At 45.2% G+C, this 21,414-nt stretch overlaps 1 protein-coding gene across 2 annotated transcripts; it reads right to left on the reverse strand.

Moving 5' to 3' along the window:
* Window positions 1–2,233: 2,233 nt before the first annotated feature.
* Window positions 2,234–16,145, reverse strand: glrbb (glycine receptor, beta b). 2 transcript variants are annotated; one of them, XM_048971381.1, is made up of 11 exons: window positions 15,918–16,145; window positions 15,785–15,825; window positions 13,001–13,146; window positions 12,205–12,311; window positions 11,177–11,244; window positions 9,263–9,489; window positions 8,959–9,041; window positions 8,566–8,706; window positions 6,694–6,846; window positions 5,787–6,064; window positions 2,234–3,184 (listed from the first exon to the last, which is right to left on the reverse strand). In XM_048971381.1, the coding sequence occupies exons 1-11, from the start codon at window positions 16,105–16,107 to the stop codon at window positions 2,888–2,890; spliced, it is 1,731 nt and encodes a 576-aa protein (XP_048827338.1). In that variant the 5' UTR covers window positions 16,108–16,145; the 3' UTR covers window positions 2,234–2,887. The 2 variants fall into 2 exon arrangements, with proteins under 2 accessions (XP_048827338.1, XP_048827339.1); XM_048971382.1 differs by lacking the exon at window positions 15,785–15,825 and having other exon boundaries at window positions 15,918–16,043.
* Between the last annotated feature and the right edge of the window lie 5,269 nt (window positions 16,146–21,414).

Consider the following 21,414-nt stretch of genomic DNA (forward strand, 5'->3'; position numbering starts at 1 on the left):
GACAAAGTGAAATCAGCTGGCTAAGTCAGCGCCCCCTCAGAAGATGGTGCCCTAGGCCAGCTTCACCACCGGCGCCCCCTGTCTGAGACAAAGTGAAATTGCCTGGCTAAGTCAGCGCCCCCTCAGAAGATGGTGCCCTAGGCCAGCTTCACCACCGGCGCCCCCTGTCTGAGACAAAGTGAAATTGCCTGGCTAAGTCAGCGCCCCCTCAGAAGATGGTGCCCTAGGCCGCCTATGTCTCCTGATAGGTTGACTGATGGGAGGTGAGATTTACGCTGAAGCAGCCTGAATTCCAGTTAAAGACTGAGGAACGTGAAGAACTCATTGGTCTTTGAAGATTCTGCGGCACAGCTTGGCCTCTGATTGGAACTTTCATTTTTTTAAGCCCTAACGCATTTTTTGAATTCTATTGTTCTCATATTTATTTATATATTGATTCATCCCCTCTGGAATTGGACAGCCTAGATCTCCCCGCTCCACCGCTTCGCCGAAACACCTGCAGGACATTTGGGCTTTTCCTGCATTCGGGCAGCGCAGACAAGTCACTGCTCTGGCTCCGGAATATTTCACAATTTCACAGTACATATGCCAAAAAAAATTAAAATGCAGGTGCATGTTGGTCTGTAAGACCCAGAGGAAACCATCTGGCATGTCAGTGCAATTCACTTTTAATCAGTATAATAAAATGGTCACCTAGTATCTAGATAACAAGGTCACATTAAATAATATGGTGCTTCACGCCTCCATTTTGGCTCTCCAGTGAGTTGTAAGACTTCAGTCTGGTCCATTGAGCTATTTTAGCTGTATTTCGTGTGTATGACCTGCCATCTTCTTCTGAACTGCCGCAGCACGTATGTGTCACGCGTGTTCAGCGAAACATCTGCATATCCAGACAGCCAGACATCTTTCACAGGCTTTCCGACACACAAGCCAGCAGCTGCAGAATCACATCCATTTGCCTGGTACTGAACGTGCGTGGATTTTAAACAGACGGCTTCTGTTTTTTGTTAATTGGCGGATTCTGGGGCTGGGCGTCCGTCGTGAAATACCGTGTCACGGCGATTGGGTCCAAAAGCAGTAACGCAGATCTGGGAATGTGCTGCCTGTACTCCTGGCAGGTCCATGAAGGAGGAGAACTGAGGTTCAGCACGGCAACAAGAGAGCGGCGCCGTGTGGGAACTGACTGACACATCGGAGCCCAGGCTGTGAATCTAGCTGGCTACATAAACTGGAAGAATCAGACTCAGCTGATGAGAACAACATGCAAGATTTGTTTGTTTTTTTTAAAGAAATCTGGTCATTGAGTCTGAGTGGGGGGGATTCCACTAGAGGGCGCTGTAGTGCTGGGACATGGTTATGCCTACAGAACTATCCTTAAAATGACTCCAAACTGTATTTTTAAGTGATATAGACTCCATACTCAGTATTAATAGGTAAGCCAAAAGTTAAATGAAAATGTACATGCTTTATTTTACTCTTAGAAACCTTTCAGGTTTGGAATGATTGGCATATTGGCATTGTTTGAATTTAATTTGTTAAGTACTCCCAGCCGTATGTTTGATTACGTTGTCGGTTTCAGCCACAGAGAACGCCTGTCTGGGTCACGTTTCAGTATTCCGGATCAGTAAGAGTGACTGGCCTCCCACAGCAATCTAATCTCAGTGTCTGTTGCCATGGCAGCAGGCTTGTAGTTAAGGGTGTAGCGATCCACTGCTTGGGATGCAGGGTATTGCAGACATGCTCGGAATTTTACAGACAATGAGAGAGAACTAAGAACTCATAATAAAAGACATCAATCCCAGTAAACTTTCCTGCCTTTAGATCTCAAACTTCAAACAGGCAGTATCCATCGTTATGTCTGCCACGACACGACATTAGGAAAAATTCATGTATTGCAGGTTGATTAGCAGTTTCAAGATGGCTGGATGATTGTATGATTTTACCGAATGAATAAGCCGATCGACCAGGTATATTCACACAATAAGAAGTGGAATGTTTGAATACATTTTTCATTCACTCAACTGTGGGCTAATCAGTAAACTGGGTGAAAAATGCATCACATGAGCATCAGTGACGAATGTCATCACGTGATGGTAGAACTGCCTTTAGCATGAAGGAAAATGCTAATTTTAAGCCTTAAGTATAATTTACTCTGCCAATAAACCCATGAAAACAGAAAGCAAACACACACGCAAACATATGTAACTTCTGCAAAGCAAATACAGGCTCGGGATTAAATGTAGCAGCTCAGACATCTGATTTTTATTGGCTATGCTTACATACATGCATGTATGTACACATACATGTTCATGTTTACATAGGACCACTTCGTCCGCATACTTTTAAATTCAATGCATGGGTCACATGACGGAATCTCACCTGTCACAGAGGTCATGGCGTCGAGCATCGTAAAATCAGCATGATGTTCGGTTAAGTCGATAATATCAATAATGATCATAAATAATTATCATAGCAAACTTTAAATATTCTATCTTCATTTATGCGCTTTTTACATGCAAGGTAATAGGGTTTTATTTGGTAATAAAATAAAAATGAAGCCGTTATCACCCATCCTCCTTCACTTTTTGCGGTAGCTAAGCGTATCGGGCACTGAGCTGACACGCTGCTTCAGGATTGGAGCTTTTTCATCGTAAATATAACCATTACTCCATATAGTTCATTCATTTCCATACCCACTTGTCCTACCCTGGACAACATTCCCAGTCCAATTCCCCGCCTTGCACCTGCTGTTTCCGGAATATTCGTATAGCTGGTCCATGAAATATATTCTATCCTCTCCTGATGTAGACGGATAATATGAACAAACAACATGGGTGGTGCCACTAATGGAGACAAAATGTGTGTATATAGTGTATATATGTTTATATCACAAATATATAGACCAATATATAACATTGAAGAAGAGGAAGGAGAATGGGAAGAGCGCGCGGGCGTAGAGGTCGATGCGTTTGGCCGCGGAGGGAATGACGGGTTTCGGCGGCGCCGGCTTCTTGTTGTTCTTCGCTTGCGACTTGCCGATAGCTCCTCCCACCTCGATGGGCTTGCCGTAGCAGTCAAAGTTCGACAGCTCGAAATCCCTAGGCAGTGAGCCCACGATGCTGAAGTCATTGGAGCGCAGGTCCGACTTGGACGTGCACACCTTTTTGCACCTCGTCTCCGCCACCTGGAAAGCGAAGCCTGCGTGATTTACCGAGCCAGCGAACTCAGGTCTAACATGATCCTCACTCCCGCTGTTCTGACCAGCGCGCACAAGGCCTCATTTTAGCTATGAACTCCCACAGTCACCCATTCAGTTACAAGTCCAACACGGCCATGCAGCCATGAATGAAAAAACAGAATCATGCAACACTGATTTAAAAACAAACTACATTTTGCTTGTTTTCCACCGATATCTTGGTCTGCGTACATAGACTTTTAGGAGACAGGAATAGCAGGTTTTAGGAATATTCCACTTATATGTGACCCATCACCACGAAATGAGTCTTATGGGTGTAATTCTACCAGACTCATTTCGTGGTGATGGGTCACATATGCAAATGTAGCCTTATTAGGTTTTTAAAGGTAGTAATATTTATCCTCATATTTCTCAGGAACCCATAAGGAACCCAACACAAATCTCTGCCGTTAAGACCTGCAAAGAGTGCTGAATTCCCCACGCGTCTTTGATGGATTATATTTGTAGTTTTTTCTTTCATTTAGGGACGCCGGTTCACCGCAGGGGGACCGGGAGCTTGGGGGGGGGGGGACACACGTGTGAGCAGGGTCCACGGTCGCCACGGCGCCAGCAAGCTAACGCCACAGACGCTGACGATCTTGCCCTAGCGAGAGACACAAAGAGCTAAATGTTTCCTTTCACTCCGGGCGCCTCGCGGTCATAAAGTCGGCCGGCGTGACCTATAGCACCAGCGACGCCTCTTATTTCCTTGAGGAAATATCGTTTCCTATTTCACGAAAGCCTCTAATTTAAAAAGACCGACTCCCAGATTCCTGCTACAGTGATCAAAGTCACGCACATCCTCCAACCTTAGCCCAACTGACTAATTACCGCCAGCCTTCATCCGGTCCTGTCAAGGCTGCTTAAAATCGGCTTCTCTCCCGAAATTCTTTCCAAGTCCGGTATGTTTGGCTTTAGATGGTATCATAATATTGCTGTAATTTTACAACCGTCGAATTACAAAATGAAGTCGGCTGTCAGCATATGATTTATAATGTTTTAATATTTTGGATGTTGGCCTCAAACGTAACAAGCCTACAACCTAGAAGGGAACCAAAACAAAAATGTTAAACTACTGGGACAGTATAATATCTTTGTTAAACAGTGTATTTCCAGACGCATACCTGGCACGACTTACATTTTGGTAATCAGCTCAAACTACGACTTTGCTGGGGCTTCACCTTGTGTCTGGAGACTAACTGCTTCTGGTAAACAAAACCAGACTGGTGGCCAGATTATCGTTTCCAAGATCCGACAGCCGATCTGCTTTGTGTGCTACTCTCATGCTCATGCTGATATAGCTACTTTGTGTTCATTCCATCAGAGTATTTTTGCTAAATCCGTCTCTTCTCTCAGTCCCAAATGCAGCCGCTGTTCCTTCATCACAACCCCAAATCACATGGTCCTGTTAATCATCCCGCCGTTATCTCCCTGTAAATATCCATACTAGTTTTTTTTAATGAATTTTAAACAAAGGTACTCCATATAAAATATATGTTGCTGTCGGTTTTCCAGTCCAGTTGCTCTGGCATGATAGAGATTCCCTCTGCAGACTAATCCCCAAAATCGGCGCGAGAGCATCTGACGGGCAAGGCCGCCAGGAAGCACGCTTGGCCCCTCCCTCCTTTTCGCAAGCACTGGGCTGTTAAGCAGAGGGCCGTTCCTCGTCGGGATTCCCTCATCCCTGCGGAGAGAGCGCGATGCACGCGCCATGATGTCATAAACCCGGGGTTACCGTCTGTTACTGACGACTGGCGTGCGCACGGGCGGCGGTCACGGATCACCGCACTGACGCGCTAAAGCGGAAAGGAGCCCGTTGGGACGCGCTTACAGAGCACACGCTACGTCTAAATCCATAATGAAGTGTCACTTCGGCCCAAACCGGCTATAATAGCCAGGTTTTTCCTCAGTCTGGATATTACACAAACAGCCTGTCTGACATAAACGCTGCATTACCTGCACTGATGCAGAGGGACCGGCAATCGGCCCAAGCGTCACCCCTCTGCATGTTTCCATCCTTCGTGGAGATCATTGTTTATACTTTAATGAATGCAGATTACATTCTCACGGTTATTACGGAGGGAAGCGGAAATTCAAGTCGTACGAGGGAGTGGTCAGTCATTCCCGTACGAGATGCAGCATTTTAAAGAATCCATGAGAATCCCTATTAACCTCAACACCTTTCCGCACTTCTTGTATGTTGCTGCGTTTCATATGACCGCATGTAAATTATATGCGTGTGTGTGTACATATGAATGTATTTATGTTCGTATATATGTAAGTATGTATATATGTTCGTATATATGCATGTGTATGTATGTCTGGACATGTAGGTCTGTGTGTACATATGTAGGTATCCATGTGTGCATGTGCAGTATGTGCAAATATTTCATCCTACTTGTACCAGTGAAAATAAGGCTTATTTATTTATTATATTATAAAATAAACAGAGTGAGATGATTACTAATTATTTACGAAGTTTGCCGAGCGGATTTGGATGTGGATGAGGAGGCAGCCGAAGGGAGGAATGGCGGGCGGGCGTCGCGCTGACCTGGAGCGTGCTGATGTGGAGGGGCGTACCCCCGGCGCCGTTGATGCTGCTGCCCTTGCCCGCTGCCTTCTCCTTGCTGGCCAGCTTTGCCTTCTCCGCCTCGATCATCTTGGGGTTGTTGAGCATCACCTGCACTACAGCGTACTCCACCAGCGAGGCGAAGCCGAACAGCAGGCAGGCGATGAGCCAGATGTCGATGGCCTTGACATACGACACTTTGGGGAGCTCTGAGGCCAGGGAGGTGCACTCGGAGGAGAGCGACAGCACCGACAGGATGCCTGGGGGCAGGAGATCCGCGGGTCAACAGCGCAACGCGGAACACGCCGGCAAATCAACACCCCTTTGTCCAAGCTACACTGCTACTGTTACCAAGGAAACATCACATCCAGTAATATACTTACACATTTATCATATCACATTACTTTGCTTTGACAGGTGGATTTTACCAAAAACATCATTAAATATTGTACTCCACACGTGTCAGACAATAACTATACTACTAACATTTGTAATAAACGTAAAGAGGAAACAGAGTTAAATCCTTTTCTAAGCAGCCTCTCTTTCACACTGTTATGCAAGTCAAACAGTTACTCGACTGAAATTCCCCACTTCCCAGTGAGTGAAGAGCAGGTATGTATCCATCAGGACATGACAAACTGAATCGCAGCGGATGACACACAGAACGTACCACTCACACCCACAGGCACGGACACTCAGGCGAGACGTGACTGACCTGAGATGAAGCCATTTTCCTGCTGCCCTCAGGGCGAGAGGGACAGGTGAGTGGAGACGGGATGGTAACACGACACCAGGGCGTGATTGGGGTGGGAGGGGTTTCAGAGATGGAATGGGGCGGCGGGGCGGTGATTTTCGGACAGGTCCGACGAGGCGGCCTTGGCATTTATACCCAGAGGGACTCGGGCGGCGCTGGCGTCCGGGTTGATCCAGAAGGACAGCCAGGACAGCACCACGATCAGCAGCGTGGGCGCATAGACGCCCATCATGTAGAAGCCAACCTGGCGCCTCAGAGTGAAGATCACCTCCACGCAGGTGTAATACCCTGCGGAGACAGGCACTCTGAGCCGGGGCCCGGACGCCGAGTGCGACAGGCAGGCATTTCCCGCTAAAAGCAAATAAGCGCATGGACGTCTACATGCAGGTCACCCAGGCCATTAAAACATAAAGCAAGCGGGAACAGGGAAGCCAATTAACCATGGGACGTCACTACTCAAAAGGCGGCGCACGGACACGCAGGACCATAAAACGTCCTTCATGGGGATTTCTGAAAATAAGCCCAGAAAGCATACAAACACATTTTTCCTGAAGTTAATGCCCATTTTGTAACACTCAAAAAAATTATTGTCTTTAGCATCTTTTGAGATAATGCACTATTCTTGATGAGTGACCACTTCCAACACAGGCTACCGTTTTGCTTTTGTTTGCCAGGCAGTTATCAGGCTGGATTAGTGCTAAACTTTTGCCCTTTTGTCCCTCTGGCGCCTCCTAAAGGCCACCCCAGCGCCGCACATCGCACGCGACTGAGCGCGACGTCATGGCCGGCTGGCTGGCGGTTCTCTCTGAGACCTGCTTTAACAGGCGCGGTGCCGTGGGGCACGCCAAGAGGGAACAAAAGGCAACCGTGTCCTGCAGCAGACACAGACCCGCGCATTTAAAGCCTGCGACACCCCCACCCGCCCCCCCCTGCCGCCTTGCATCAACGACAGCGTGTGAAGGCATGCTAGAGAATGCGAGCTTGCTTAAAACAAATGCCATGGAGTTTTAGCAGCTCTGTGTATGTTGTGGATCTGCATTCACCATTAATACGTATAATAACAGTATTCTAATATAATTAGATACTACACATAACTAACCATTAAGTCTATCGGTAATCAACATACAATTTTAGGGGATGCATATGTATAAAAAGAGAGAGAGAAAAAAAAACACTATTAAAACAACTTAAATGGAAAGTATTTCCTTATACATAGAAAGCATGTATAAGAGCACCTGCAGAATAGTCTCTTCACCCAGTCTAAGACAAGTTCAAGGAAACCTCACAGACCTTCTTGCCGAATGTCACATTTTGTCTTCAACATGCTACAAACCACAAAAGTACATGAATACACAAACACACACAACAAAAGCAAGAGACACGCACAAGTGCACAACAGAGGTCTGCAAGCATAGTAACCGCAGCATGAGGAACACGAGTAGAGAAGTTTAGTTGGGGATAAAGGCAGTGTGACTCTGAGGCCGTAGCCTGGAACTCGACAGAAATGTACAGCAGGCCGCTTTTCAGGCTATTCTTCATCATATACATTTGGCTGCATATTAGCTAGTTATGAGAGGCTTCTGCGGTGCTGCCAGATATACGAGTAGGTTCTGCCAAAGCTGAACTCCAAAGGAAAGAAATTACTTTCTCCTCATTTATTTTCTGCCAATAGTATTTTTTTTTCCCAAAGAGAATTATTCATGTATGGAGGGCATTTGCACCCCCAAACCATATTGCACTGCCAAGCTAAATGAATGCTTCGTAATTTCGGCTTGACGGTAATTATGGGGCTGTCATGAGACACATGATGTCAGGAGAAGTCGATCTGGGGCCACAGCTTGAGTTCTACGGTATCTTATCGTAAGAATGACGCACCGCAAAAAGGACGGCAGTTTTAAAGCAATTCACGGTTAGATCGTCCTTCAAATTTATAAGTACAAGCATCGACTGTGGACAAAAAGCATGTTTACTCAACTTTACATTAACGGGAAGAAACGCCAGACCTACCGGTCCCCTTGTAGTATTTGGTACAATTTCCATATTCGATATCCTCTTGTTTAAGGTCAAACTGAGGCAGTGCAATTTCATCCATTTGCACTGGGTCTCCAGACTGCCAACTGAACTTTAGGTCATCTGTCGTGTAACCAACTGAAATACGCGCACACACACACACACACACACACACACACACACACACACATATGAAACTAAATATTTGCGATGCATATTTTGGTTAATGAAAATTGCAACATTTTCCCAGAACAGCAACTACATATATTGCCCAATTCTCTTCCGCTACAGTAACTGCTATCACAACAGGTAATGCGCTAAGTATTTCGCTAATGTAGCTTAGCTTACAGGGTAAAATAACATAATAAGAAGCAACCCAGCTTCACATACAACTCTCTAGCTGCATCTTGCATCGCTGGGTGTCCATGGGGAATAAAGTCAGATCCAGAGGGCAGGATAAAGTGACCGATAACCTGGAGATTGGGCACAGAGGAAACACATAGCAAGAACGAGTCATGAAAATCAAACTTGGTTTCATTTCGGATGCTATGATATTTCTTCGTTAAAGAAATACTAACTGAATGCTACTTTGTTTACTGTTTAACAATTGATCTTAAATTTTCTGAGTATTTATCTTTCTGTCAACCACCCATAAAGATGCGTCCCAGAGCAGGTTGAGATCTGACCCGATTACCTCATGCTAATCAACACATCACCGTTGCGGAAAATGAACAGCAGGATGTTCTCCTGTGTGACATCATGGAAGTTGGCGCTCTTCTCGTTGGCGAAGAACAAGTCTGGTTTCCAAAGGCATTTGAACATCTTGGGGTCCACAGTGAGGGCGTCAGACTTGAATTCCGTGGGGAGCCGCAGTCTGGGATCGTTCCACCGCTGCCTCAGGAAGATGTTCACTCTGTAATCCTGATTACGATGGAGATTAAACACTAAAGAAGCTGCATTTCCACATAAACCGTATCGGTACAGTCAGAAGTGCAACCAAAGTTTAAATCTGAGAAACTGACGTCTCTAACCAAAAACTGATATATTTTCTTACAGTAACTACTTTTTGGTGCAAAGTATCTAAAAAATACTACACAGCAAATCCTGAGAAGCTCCACCTACCGGTTTGACATAAGATGTGCTATTTATGTTTATGCTTTTAATTGTAAAGTCCATGGTGTAATCTGGACTTGAAGGACACCCGCTGAGTCCCAGGGGCTGTGTTTCTGTCAGGTCTAACGTTTATATACTTAAACAGGAAGGTACTGTCGCAGTGAAGAATAGACTTCATTAAGCACGATTAGTCAACAGCTTCTGAGAGTTAAGATTTCTCCAGTCACGTGCTCCTGAGGTTTCGTTTGAAGGCCGTCAAAGCCGCCCCAAGGATCGTTGGTACACAACAGCGAGGCGTCTTACAGATGGGCTGCTGTTGTGAAATTCGAGGGCGTCGGAAATGTCAGAAGATCCCCTGGCTATTCCAAACAGCCCGAAGAAGCTCTGAGGCTCACTGTTCTTCAAACACCAAGTTCAGTCGTGAGCATAATAGTAAATGGGGTTTGGCTGAGTGCATAGGCCACTTGTCTACAGTTTATACAGTTAGTAATATCTATTCAATATAATATTCGAATTTAACATTTGTTACATAACCAAACCTTAGCCATCTAGAAAACACAGGCATAATGAAGGAATGAAGGGACAGCTATAGTGAAAATGCCACAGAGAGTCACGGTTTAATCAGACTTAGATTAATGGTCTGAGGGTGATTCCCGGAGAAGCAAGGGAGTCCATTTCGAAGACAAAATGTGACCCTCCAGCACAAAACCACATGGAGGTCACATAGCCGTATTTGTAGATATTTTTTGAGGATTTTTGTGCTCTTTCATTTGATACCATAATCCTAATTTCTAATTTTTTCATGCTCTGTAATCTGCCCACCTGTTCCTTGTTTGCCCTGCTGCCTGTGTTCAGTTCCTTAGTGAGTCACTGACTTTGTGCTGTGTTCCTGCATGTTGTTCCCTTGCCTGTTCTTGCTCCTAGGTGTTGCCTTGTTCCTGGACCTGGTTTCTTTGCGGTTTGGTTGTAGTTTTTCCCAGTGTATTCAGTTTCCTTACTATAAACCCCTTTCCGTCTTGGATTCGCATGTGGATCGTCACCCTTTTTCCCCTCATCTGCACCATGCCCTCAGTCCGTAACAACTTTGCGTGTTTCCGAATATGTGCACTTGACCGTACTTGCGCTTCAGCGTACCCGTTTTACGTCGTCTTCCATTGCCGAAAACCAGTTCTTCTGCTCAAGAACAGAAGCACGGGGGGGGGACGGTAAAAGTCCCAGGTGGCATCCTTGCCCCGCCCCAAATATCAAGGATAATCACATGATCCACTGCGACCCAAGTTAGTTCTTGGGAGGCACGGTAGCAAGAACACAAGTACGATCTTTGATCTTGGTATTGAGAAACACACTTTATATAGGGGAGAAGACAACTTCATCAAAATGTTTTTATATGAGAAAAACATTTATCCTCTTATTCATTCAATGACAATAGGGACACATAAAAGCCAACCAGCCATAATCAATCAAAAAGGTCGTCACTGGCCAACACTTGTCATACCATGGTGGTTTCCTGGATGGAGCCAAAGCTGTTTATGAAGATGTTCACTTTGTCCTCCACTGGAATGCCTAGGAAATAAAACAGCGAGTTATTTCAGGTAAGACAATTCTGGCCGACTAGTTCCACAAAGCACTCCATATATCACAGAGCAGACGCCAATTCCAATCTATAATTAAAATTTTACATTTGTTAGCAGTCAATTTAGTGCAGGCAGAAGCCAGGTGGCAGCCGTGAGAACCCTAGGATTTGCAGATTGATGACGTCCCTCAATTAGGCACAGCTGGTCTCCGTTTGTCTGCCGGGGGATTGTGCAGCGTAAAGGCAGCCATGGTAACCAGGGTAACCAGGGGAACCCGGCGGCATGGCGGCCCCTTAGCAGTTTGCCCCATCGCTGCCCAGCATATATGTGCGGATTACTTTGTTATGGATCCTCTTCATTTTTCTCTTAACCATTTCATGCCTGCCCGCGTCCAGGCTTCTTGTCATTGCTGGGTGCCCCTAGCTAGAGTGAGGCATGTGTGAAACATCTTTGGATCAGGACCTCTTTATGCTGAACTTGGCAAAAACATCTACCAGACAGAGAAAGGCCACTTAATAAATTCAGATTCTGAGTACAACAAGAGGAATTTGCATGTTCTCCGGGAATCATGTGGGTTTCCTCTGGGTACTCCGATTTCCAGCCACAGTTGAAATCCGTGCACTTAGGCTGATCGGTGTCTCTACAGGATCCATATTGATCCATAGTGATACATCATTTGTTTGATCGTATTCCTGTGTATGTGCCCTGCAATGGAATGACAGCCATCCAGGGTGTACCCCAACTTTGTGCCATGTGACAGACCCAGACAGACTCCAGCCCCTCCAGGGTAAATGATTAGAGGATAGATGGATGGATGGATTTCTGAATGTGTCTCAAATTTCTATGAATACCACCTCACCAAAAATACATGTTATATATTATTGTGTCAAATGGACAGAAACTGTTTACTGTCACACAAAGGTAACCAAGAACATGGGGCCAGACCAACCTTTGAAGTTTGGCCGGATTCTGGGGTCGTAGCTCACCAGCAGCCTGTTCAGTATGTTGCTCGTGGAGTTGGCAGGAACTCGAGCAAGATCCTCAGATGACAACTGCCTGCAGAAATCAGGACAACAGCGAGTTCTGCTCAGACGCCTCACCAAGATCAACACGACTGAAACATCTGAGGAAACAACACTGTCAACAAATGGTAGTGGGAACAATTATATGCCTAAAATTGTACATTCACACCATGTTTCAGTGTGGGAGACTCCATTGGGAGATTTGCTAACTGGTCCTATGATTCCCACAAAGGATGAGGCGTCATAGTCTGCATTAAACAGTTGTGGTAACTTCAATAATACCGGTGAAAGGTACTGAAGTAACACCTGAAACAAGTGGCATTTCAACCCACCGCTCTCCTGAAAACTCGGCCAAATAAACTCTCTCTTCGTGTTGTTGCGTGAATCTCAGGGAACTTTTTAGTTCCAAAACTCAGGGAAAGTTTTGCTGAAATGTGAAGTCAAGTGTGAATACTTTCAGCTCCAAAGATCAAAGCCCATTTTCCGAAACATCCCCCAGCCCCACACGCTCTCCCGAGGAATCTGACAACCCAAAAAACATTAACTGCGAAACCTAAGAGGCTGCATCCTACAGACACTGACACACACTGACACTCCACGCTTTTTCAATTAAAAAAAAAGCCCAAAAAAATTAAGCCTATACGAAAAACATTCCGGGTGTAAACTGAATGCCTCTCATTTGAAGCATCACCGGCACAAAGCGACCAGCAGGGCGGCACTCACGAGGGGCAGTAGACCTGCTTTCCTTTCTTTTTGCCCTTCTTTGCAGATTTTTCTTTTGCTGATCCCTCCAGCATCAGCAGGGAGAAGAGCAGCACCAGGAAGACGAATCTGATCACGCTCATCTTCAAATGCACAAACTGAGGAGCCTAAAAGGAAAGAACGAGGCATCGAGGCCTGGGTTAGACTCTGCATGACCCATCACTGTGATCATCTACAACTACGGGCAAAAAATCCTTTCTGTTTGTAATTCAAACACCTGCAGTCCCTTAATATGGCATATTCTTCAATGGATAAGTGAGACTTCCTGCGTATATACATAATTTAAAAGTAATAGTTTACGTAGGTCACGGACCTTGCTAAAAACTTAACGTTGCGAAAGTTTGTTAAATATATGTATTTTTCATCGTGATTACAGTTAGTACAGTCTAACCAACTGTAATACATTCTCTTACTTTAGCAGTGAGCAGTGCCACAGGGCTCTCTGCTGGGCCCACTGCAAGTTTTCCATTATCTACTAGTGCTAATTCCATAACAGAGAAATCAATGTGAGCTACTCTGCAAACTCTCTGGACCGGAACAGTGAGTCACAACACACATCCGGTCTTGAAATAAACACGATTCTTGGATTCCACTCATTGTCTTTATTTCCCCTGCAGAATATTGCTGACATCGGCGATTACAATTATGTGCTGATGACTGAGAAATGAGTGGCATCACTGTCACACAATCTGCACCAGCAGTTTCTCCAAATGACAGGTAACGCCGTTGACATAAATGGAACCTGTACACATATCTGTCCTGCACTGGCCTCCCTGTGGGGCTTCCTGTCAAAGTTGAAGCGGAACAGACATTTTGCAGTGCTTGTTTTTTTTGCTCTTCCATCTTACTGCAGTGCACACGACCAGTCAAAAAAGTTTCCAGACACGCCAGGTTTTTACCACTTTTCCATATATTTTATAAACTGCTGATTTTTTATTCTTGTTAAGCATTTGGGAAGTTGAGTGAACAACTATAAATGAAAATATAAGTCAAATTAAACTTTCCTTTATAACATTAGCCGTGTCGTGATTTGATACTGACTGCGTCGCGGTCCGTATTCCCTCCACGTATCCATCCGCCCCCTCACATGTGCTGGGACTCATTTCCTGCTTAGTACACCTAGTTAGTCCGTTTTTTGACAAATTTTCTTCTTATTGACATGTCTCCCTGTCAACGACATCTGAAATTAAATGTTGCTGTTTGACTGGTTAAAATTATATATGTATACTTTTAAACGATACAACATCAGGTGTTCTTGTGTACCGGGGGCCAGCGATTCTTATTAGACCTTAACAGCTTTCCTTCGTACTCTTTGTCAATTGCCAGCACCTAATAAATTACTTAAATTACTCAATTTCATTTGAATCGATGAGACGACGCTCTTGTTGGAACAGCAGATTACTTAATAAAAGCCACAGAAGAAGCTTCCAGGTTTTGAGAACGAAAACCAAAAGCTTTCTTAAGAGTTTCTTCTAGTCTAGAGCTTACATGAAAACACTGGAAAAAAACATATGAAGTGGATGAAACGCGAGTGATTCTCACAGATATCCAGCTGCAAACCACACACACAAGTCCCACAAATGATCACTTTTCATGGCACGTGTCACCAAGCAGAAATGGTAACTCCTATGGAAGGGGAACGCAAAGGTGCTGCCTGATTCTTAGGCAAACAGAAGTGTTAGCGGAGGGGACTGTGGACGAGCGCTTCAGACAAACTCCAGCAATGACCTCCCACTGCTGTGGAGACCAAGGGTACAGTGAGAGGAGTACAGTGTGAGGAGCACAGTGAGAGGAGCGCAGTGAGAGGAGTTCCGAGCCTCACAAGGTCTGAACAGACCCTTATCGATTTTTGACAAATGGACGAGTGGAATAATCCACATTCCTGGAATTCTTGGTTCCAAAAACTTTGCCTGAAGAGTAACAGCGAAAGACCTGCTGGTCCGTGGAGGTGGAGTTAGGAACTTAGAGGGGGTTTCTGACAGGGCATGAAGGGTACTGTCTGACAAGTCTGGCAACAAAGTTGCACAAATAATTACCTGTCACATGTCCCGCAGTAAAACTTATACCCACGTAATTTAGTTTAATATAAGAGTGTATTCTCGTAATTTTATATATATATATATATATATATATATATATATATATATATATATATAGACATTGTTCATTAAATAAAATTTATCCATACTGGGTTATTTTAATAATTTATTTATGTCCATTTAATCTTCTGTTTCATTCATGTTAATGTTTTATTGTAAATGATTGATTGATGACACTGACCGTAATTGGATGAAAAACAACAAAATGGCTCCTTCGTCCGTATGAAATGAACTGTTAGCAGAAAGCAGTTCAGTGGGACGCACTGCATGCTCACCATTTTCGTTCAGAGTAACGCAGGTTTACATCTTGTCACGTGGCTTTCACATCCCACCGACACAATTATTTAAAAAAGCTCGCATCATAATAATCGCTATTTCGGTAATACCAATTTAATCTCGGAGACATAAAACCAGGACGCGTTTTGGCATTCTACTTACACTTAAATTCGTTCCACTGTTTTTTAAATGTTTTGCCTACAGAGGGAAAAGAGAGGAGAAAAAAAACCAAAAAGACAGAACATCCACCATGCTGGAAGATGGACCACGAGATGCAGAAAATGGAGATGGATAAGGGGGAGCAATATATAAATATTATCTTTTGCTTCATGTCACATACATAAAACAGGCAAAAAGAATACAGACTCACCATATGATTGGCGCTTTCCTTAAAAGCAAATATCCCACGCCCTGCAATTTGGAGATATTAAATAGCGCTGATTGTGCATTTACCAACGCGCCTTCGTGAAGTGCCCCGTCCCCCTCCTGCTCATTCTACTTGCCTGTCCTGCCTTTACAGTGGATCTCCGAAGGCAGCGACACGGAGCCCGGAAAGCATTTCCACGCTATTTCTGCACGCTGTTGCGATCGCAGAGCCGCTACATGCGTCCCGCGTCCCTTCGCCCTACATCGCCATGTCAAAGATGGAGGCGCGCCGTTCACCTGTCGCGAGGCGGATATGCGGCGCAACATGCGAGTGCACGAGCGTCAGGCTCAGTGCGGCGCTGCCTGGGCTACTCTTCATCATTGTGTTTGATACTTCATAGGACATCACTTTGAGAAGTCACGTTAACGTTACAATATTTGCTGAACATCAGTTTCCTTAATGTGAGCATAAATCAATTAAAATGTTGTACTGCACTGCAATTAAACTCTTATCCCTGGGTGCAATGTCACACTAGAAAGAAACTTTTCTGTAATGTTTGACACTTTATTTACCATCTTATTTTCTTTTAATTTCTACTTCTGATCTTCAGATTATATGTAGCAAAAAAAAATAAAAAAACAAATACACAAGTTGTAATCATCCCCATTGAATATAGTCACACATCACCTGGGTGGGAGGATTCCATGTCTGTACAACTCTTTGTCTCCCCTAGTCTTACTATCACAGCTCTTTTTGGATTTTTGTTGCGTTCCATGCCCCGTGTGGCAGATTATCATTGCAAAGATTGAGCTTCGGCAAGAGGCAAAGAGAGATGAGCTGGTCGTAACCGGGCGAGAACACGGATGCCGGGTTTCCTGCCAGTGCACAGGCATGGAGACGACCGGCATGTGGCTGCGTGTGTCTGTTCAGCCTCATAATACAAATACACGCCTTACAGACATTAATGGCATCGATTTCAGAATAAAATTGTTATCCTTGGCACACTGTGCTTTTGTACTTGATGAACATGTCAGGGATAGAGTATTACAAGAATGTTTCAGCGATGTTTATTTCAGCATCAAACCTGCAGTGTGGGGTTAGGGGAACGCAGCGTTTCTGGCTAATCCTATTGTGGATACGTCTGCGTGGAGAATGTGTGCAGCTCATGACATGCAGAAGATGCTGTGTGGCTGCTTAACTTTCCGTGAAGTTTGTAGTCTTGAATCTGGACTATGTGCACGTTGCAGGCTTTTAGATGAAAAATGGCAGAATCAGCTGATATATTTGTTGTGAGAAGAACTCAGTGTCAATTGGTTGACAAAAGAAGGAAACAGGAGACAAATCCCTGGTAATTAGGAGAATCAAAGCAGTGAATTTGCTGACAATGTAGGAGAGCATCAAGCGGAGAGCAAAGATAGCGCTGCAGTGTGGGGTTTCCCGTACTGTTCACACTAACAATAGAGTGAGGAAGTGAGAGAAAAGAATATACAGCTGGAGGTGGGGAGTTCAGGTGCTTAAAAAGCAAAAATCCAGACCAAGATTTTGTCTCATCCAACCAGTTGACTGCACTGTAACTGTGACTCTTTACACTCAACTGGTTGGCTGAAACACAATCTTGGTCTGGATTTGACTTAATGTACCTGATGTTTCCACGTCTGGAGACAGCTGAGCGGAAAGGGAACAGGGTCTCTGGTAAAGGGTGGAGGCAAGACAGGATGAAGGCGATGGTCTTCACGCGCGTTATTGTAACACCACCAAAGGTCATGTGATCTCTGCGTGTCTGCCATTGCAAGGTGGTGTGACATATCTGCAGATGCTGGCTAAATGTATCCGTACCCCTTAAACACGTGTTACATATGAACTATATAAACAATTCAAGGGATTTATTTAGGCGATTACCTTGTTTGGATGCTTCTGGGTAAGATTATAATAAAATACCTGAACTCCACGGTTTAATGCAATACAGAAAAAGAACTTCCACTACAGAAACGTGAGGCAGAACAAAGTTTAAAACTACTGGACTCCAAGCGAATCGTGCATGTGTAGTTTAAGTAAATGTTAGGTTCTACCTGCCTTGTGTTGCCAGAATGACAAGCAGAATCCAACCCAGATTCGTCCTTTATCTCACCTCCATGCTCAATTAGCGTGCAGATCCAGTCACGGTAGGACAGGGGTGTGGGATTCGCACTGGCACACAGGCGGGAGAATAACCAACACAAAGCTTCATTTGTGGGAAGGGATTAGATTATGTGCGGTACTGTTATCGTTAATAATTCATCATTCATAATATTCTAATTTGGAGCGTGAATAAATTCAGTGCAGTTTGAATAAACACTGAAGCAGAAATGTCAAACTAAGCTCACGCGAACGGCTTTAGAACTCTCCGGGCCTTTAAGTTGTGCTCTGTGATTGGTCCAGAGTTAGAAGCAATTGGAATTTAATTAAAATTAAAAAGCAATAAGCTTGATCTGCTAAATAGTTCTGAGTGGCTCCCCACGGTCATAGATGCCACAGGATAGCCATGTAGAATCGGATAAATACAAATCGGTCAGTTAGCCGCTTAACTTGGTAGCTGAAGGCTAATCCGACCAATGTGATCGTCACAAATTAAATTGTAGCTCCCAGACATACCACCAGGTGTCTCTAGCCTCAAAGCAGTTTCTCCTGTTTATTTAGAATAGAATAGAATAGAATAAAACCTTTATTATCCCACGAATGAGAAATTTAGGTGTTACAGAGCTCTTGCACAAAAACGTAATATAGAACAATAGGAGCAGGTAGATACACAAAGATATAAATACAAATGTACAAAAGTTTTGGAAATAAATAAAGATGTACAGAGATATGTACAAAATGTACAGAGATATGTACACAAGTGCGGGGGTGGGGTGGGGTGTGAATGATCCTGGTTACAGCATGTGATATGTCAGTTAAACATATATGAGTAAAAAATACTCACGCTAAACTGTTATAATGTCTGACAGCCGCTGGTAAGAATGACCTGCGGTAGCGCTCCTTCCTACACTGTGGGTGTAGAAGTCTATTGCTGAATGAGCTGCTCAGAGCTCGTACAGTCTCATGCAGGGGGTGGGAGGTGTTGTCCATAATGGATGTTAGCTTAGACCGCATCCTCTCATCCCCAACCTGCTCGATGGATTTCAGTGGGCAGCCCAGGACAGAGCTGGCCCTCTTCACCAGTTTGTCCAATTTCCCCCTGTTCCTCTCTGCAATTCCACCACACCAGCAGACCACAGCATAAAAGATAGCAGATGCTACCACAGTGTCATAGAAGGACCTTAAGAGAGTCCTGTTCACCCCAAAGGATCTTAGCCGCCTAAGCAGGTGAAGACGACTTAGACCCTTTTTGTAAACTGCCTCAGTGTTTGTAGACCAGTCCAGTTTGTTGTTTAGGTGAACACCCAGGAATTTGTACTCCTTCACCGTTTCAATGTCCAGACCCTGGATGTTCACCGGTGTAGTAGGAGAAGACTTCTTGCTGAAGTCAATCACCAGTTCCTTCGTCTTGCTGGCATTAATATGAAGATGGTTCAGTTCACACCAGCTGACAAAGCGATCGATGACCCCCCTGTATTCCAGCTCGTTCCCCTCTGACACCCGACCAACAATGGCAGTGTCGTCTGAAAACTTCTGTAGATGGCAAGTGTCCGTGTTGTAATTGAAGTCCGCAGTGTATAGGGTGAAGAGAAAAGGGGCGAGTACTGTTCCTTGTGGGGCCCCCGTGCTACAGACTACCACCTCAGACACACAGTCCCGGAGTCTCACATACTGGGGTCTCCTGGTGAGGTAGTCCGTAATCCACGCAGACAACTGATGGTCCACTCCCGCTCCCTCTAACTTCCCCCTCAGCACTGAGGGCCGGATTGTATTGAAGGCACTTGAGAAGTCAAAGAACATGACTCTCACAGTGCTCCTAGCCGTCTCTAGGTGAGAGAAGGCCCGATGCAGCAGGTAGATGACAGCGTCATCCACCCCGATGTTCGGCTGGTAGGCAAATTGCAGCGGGTCCAGATCCCTCCTGACTAGCGGGCGAAGGTGGTGAAGTACAATCCTCTCCATGGTCTTCATCAGGTGTGAAGTCAGGGCAACAGGTCTGAAGTGGTTCAGCTCCTTGGGGTGCGTTGTCTTTGGGACCGGCACCACGCAGGACGTCTTCCACAGAACGGGGACCCTCTCCAGACTGAGACTGAGGTTAAAGATGTATGTGATGACCTGGCACAGTTGACCTGCGCAGTCCCTCAACAGTCTGGAGCTGATTCCATCTGGACCTGCGGCCTTCCTGGTTTTCATCTTCATCAGCTGACTCCGCACCTGGTCAGTTGTGATGGAGAGGCCACAGTGTAGGTTGTGGGTGGGTGACTCCTGCTGAACGGCATGGGGGGGAGGGGCAGTAAGACCGTTGGGGGACAAAGGGGGCAGATGAGGTGCCGCCAATATCCCCGGTGCTGTGACTACTGTGGGGGGTTGCAGGGAGGTGTGTATTTGCAACCATGTATTTGAAATGAGTAAAGATTAATGTAGAAATGGTTTTCAACCACCTCCACCACAGGAAGGGTAGAGGATGTATGGATGGATGGATGGACAGTTTTCAGATTGTTTTTATCAGGCTTAACATACTTCCAAAAACGTAAGCTGGTGACCTGCTTCACTGCATAATCTCAAAAATGCCTGTAGTAATATACACTATAAACAAATAATCTAGAAACTTCATTTACTGTATGTCCTTGCAACTTTAAAATATATGAAAATGTAGGTTATTGACCCAAATGACCCTGCATAGAACAAGGGGCTACAGAAAATGGATAGATGGATGGATTTCTTTAATCCCTTGGGTACTCTGGTTTCCTCCCACAGTCTAAAACCACACAGTTTGGTTAAGGGGCATATCTAAATTGTACCCCATGTACCCCGGCCCCGTGCCCCGTGATGGACCGGCATCCCGCCCAGGGTGTACCCCGGCCCCGTGCCCCGTGATGGACTGGCATCCATCACAATAGTTTTCTATATTATGCAGGAGAAAGGTTTAATGCAGTAATATGGCATCATCACCGAGATACACACACACACACGTTAATCACGTTAATGGCATAGCAGCCATTCATAGCGGTCGGCTGTTGTGCTTTGCTGTGGCCTGTTTCTCAGCTTTCCGTTTACAATTCTGGTTTCCTTTGGTTATTTTTCAAACACCCAGCTGATTCAGGCAGGACCACCAGGAAAGGCAGACAAAACTGTGAGAGAGGGAGAGGGAGGCGCTGACATGTCCTGCAGACTGGACTGCAATGCGATCCTCTCTTTTAAACAAAAGCATGTAGGCCGCTTCCCGCTTGACTGGGCATCGTTACAGCCGCACATCACCGACACGCACGTAGGTGTTGGCTTTCAGTCTTGACAGTCAGTGACTTTTTCAAACATTTGCTTTTGATTTTTTTTTTCCCGGTAAAATGAGGGGCCCCGCTGTGCCTGCAAAGGGCCCCCGTGTCACCGGCCCCGGCCGCTGTGTTCACACCGCGTCTCTGGTACCCTTCTGCCCGCATGCAGGCCAAAGCGGGAGCCGGCGCCGATTTCACAGATGGCGCAGAAATAATTAAAAAGCACATAAGTCATGGAACATTTAT

This window comes from Brienomyrus brachyistius, chromosome 12 (assembly GCF_023856365.1).
Source record: "Brienomyrus brachyistius isolate T26 chromosome 12, BBRACH_0.4, whole genome shotgun sequence".
Lineage (NCBI taxonomy): Eukaryota > Metazoa > Chordata > Actinopteri > Osteoglossiformes > Mormyridae > Brienomyrus > Brienomyrus brachyistius.

Bases quoted from the DNA above. Each gene is read 5' to 3' on its own strand.
- glrbb (XM_048971381.1), bottom strand. From the start codon at position 16,107: ATGTTGCGCCGCATATCCGCCTCGCGACAGGTGAACGGCGCGCCTCCA. The intron at 12,312-13,000 runs GTGAGTGCCGCC...TGATTTCTGCAG, and splicing joins AAGCAGGTCTACTGCCCCTC to GCAGTTGTCATCTGAGGATC. The intron at 3,185-5,786 runs GTCAGCGCGACG...TTCGCTTTCCAG, and splicing joins TCCACATCAGCACGCTCCAG to GTGGCGGAGACGAGGTGCAA.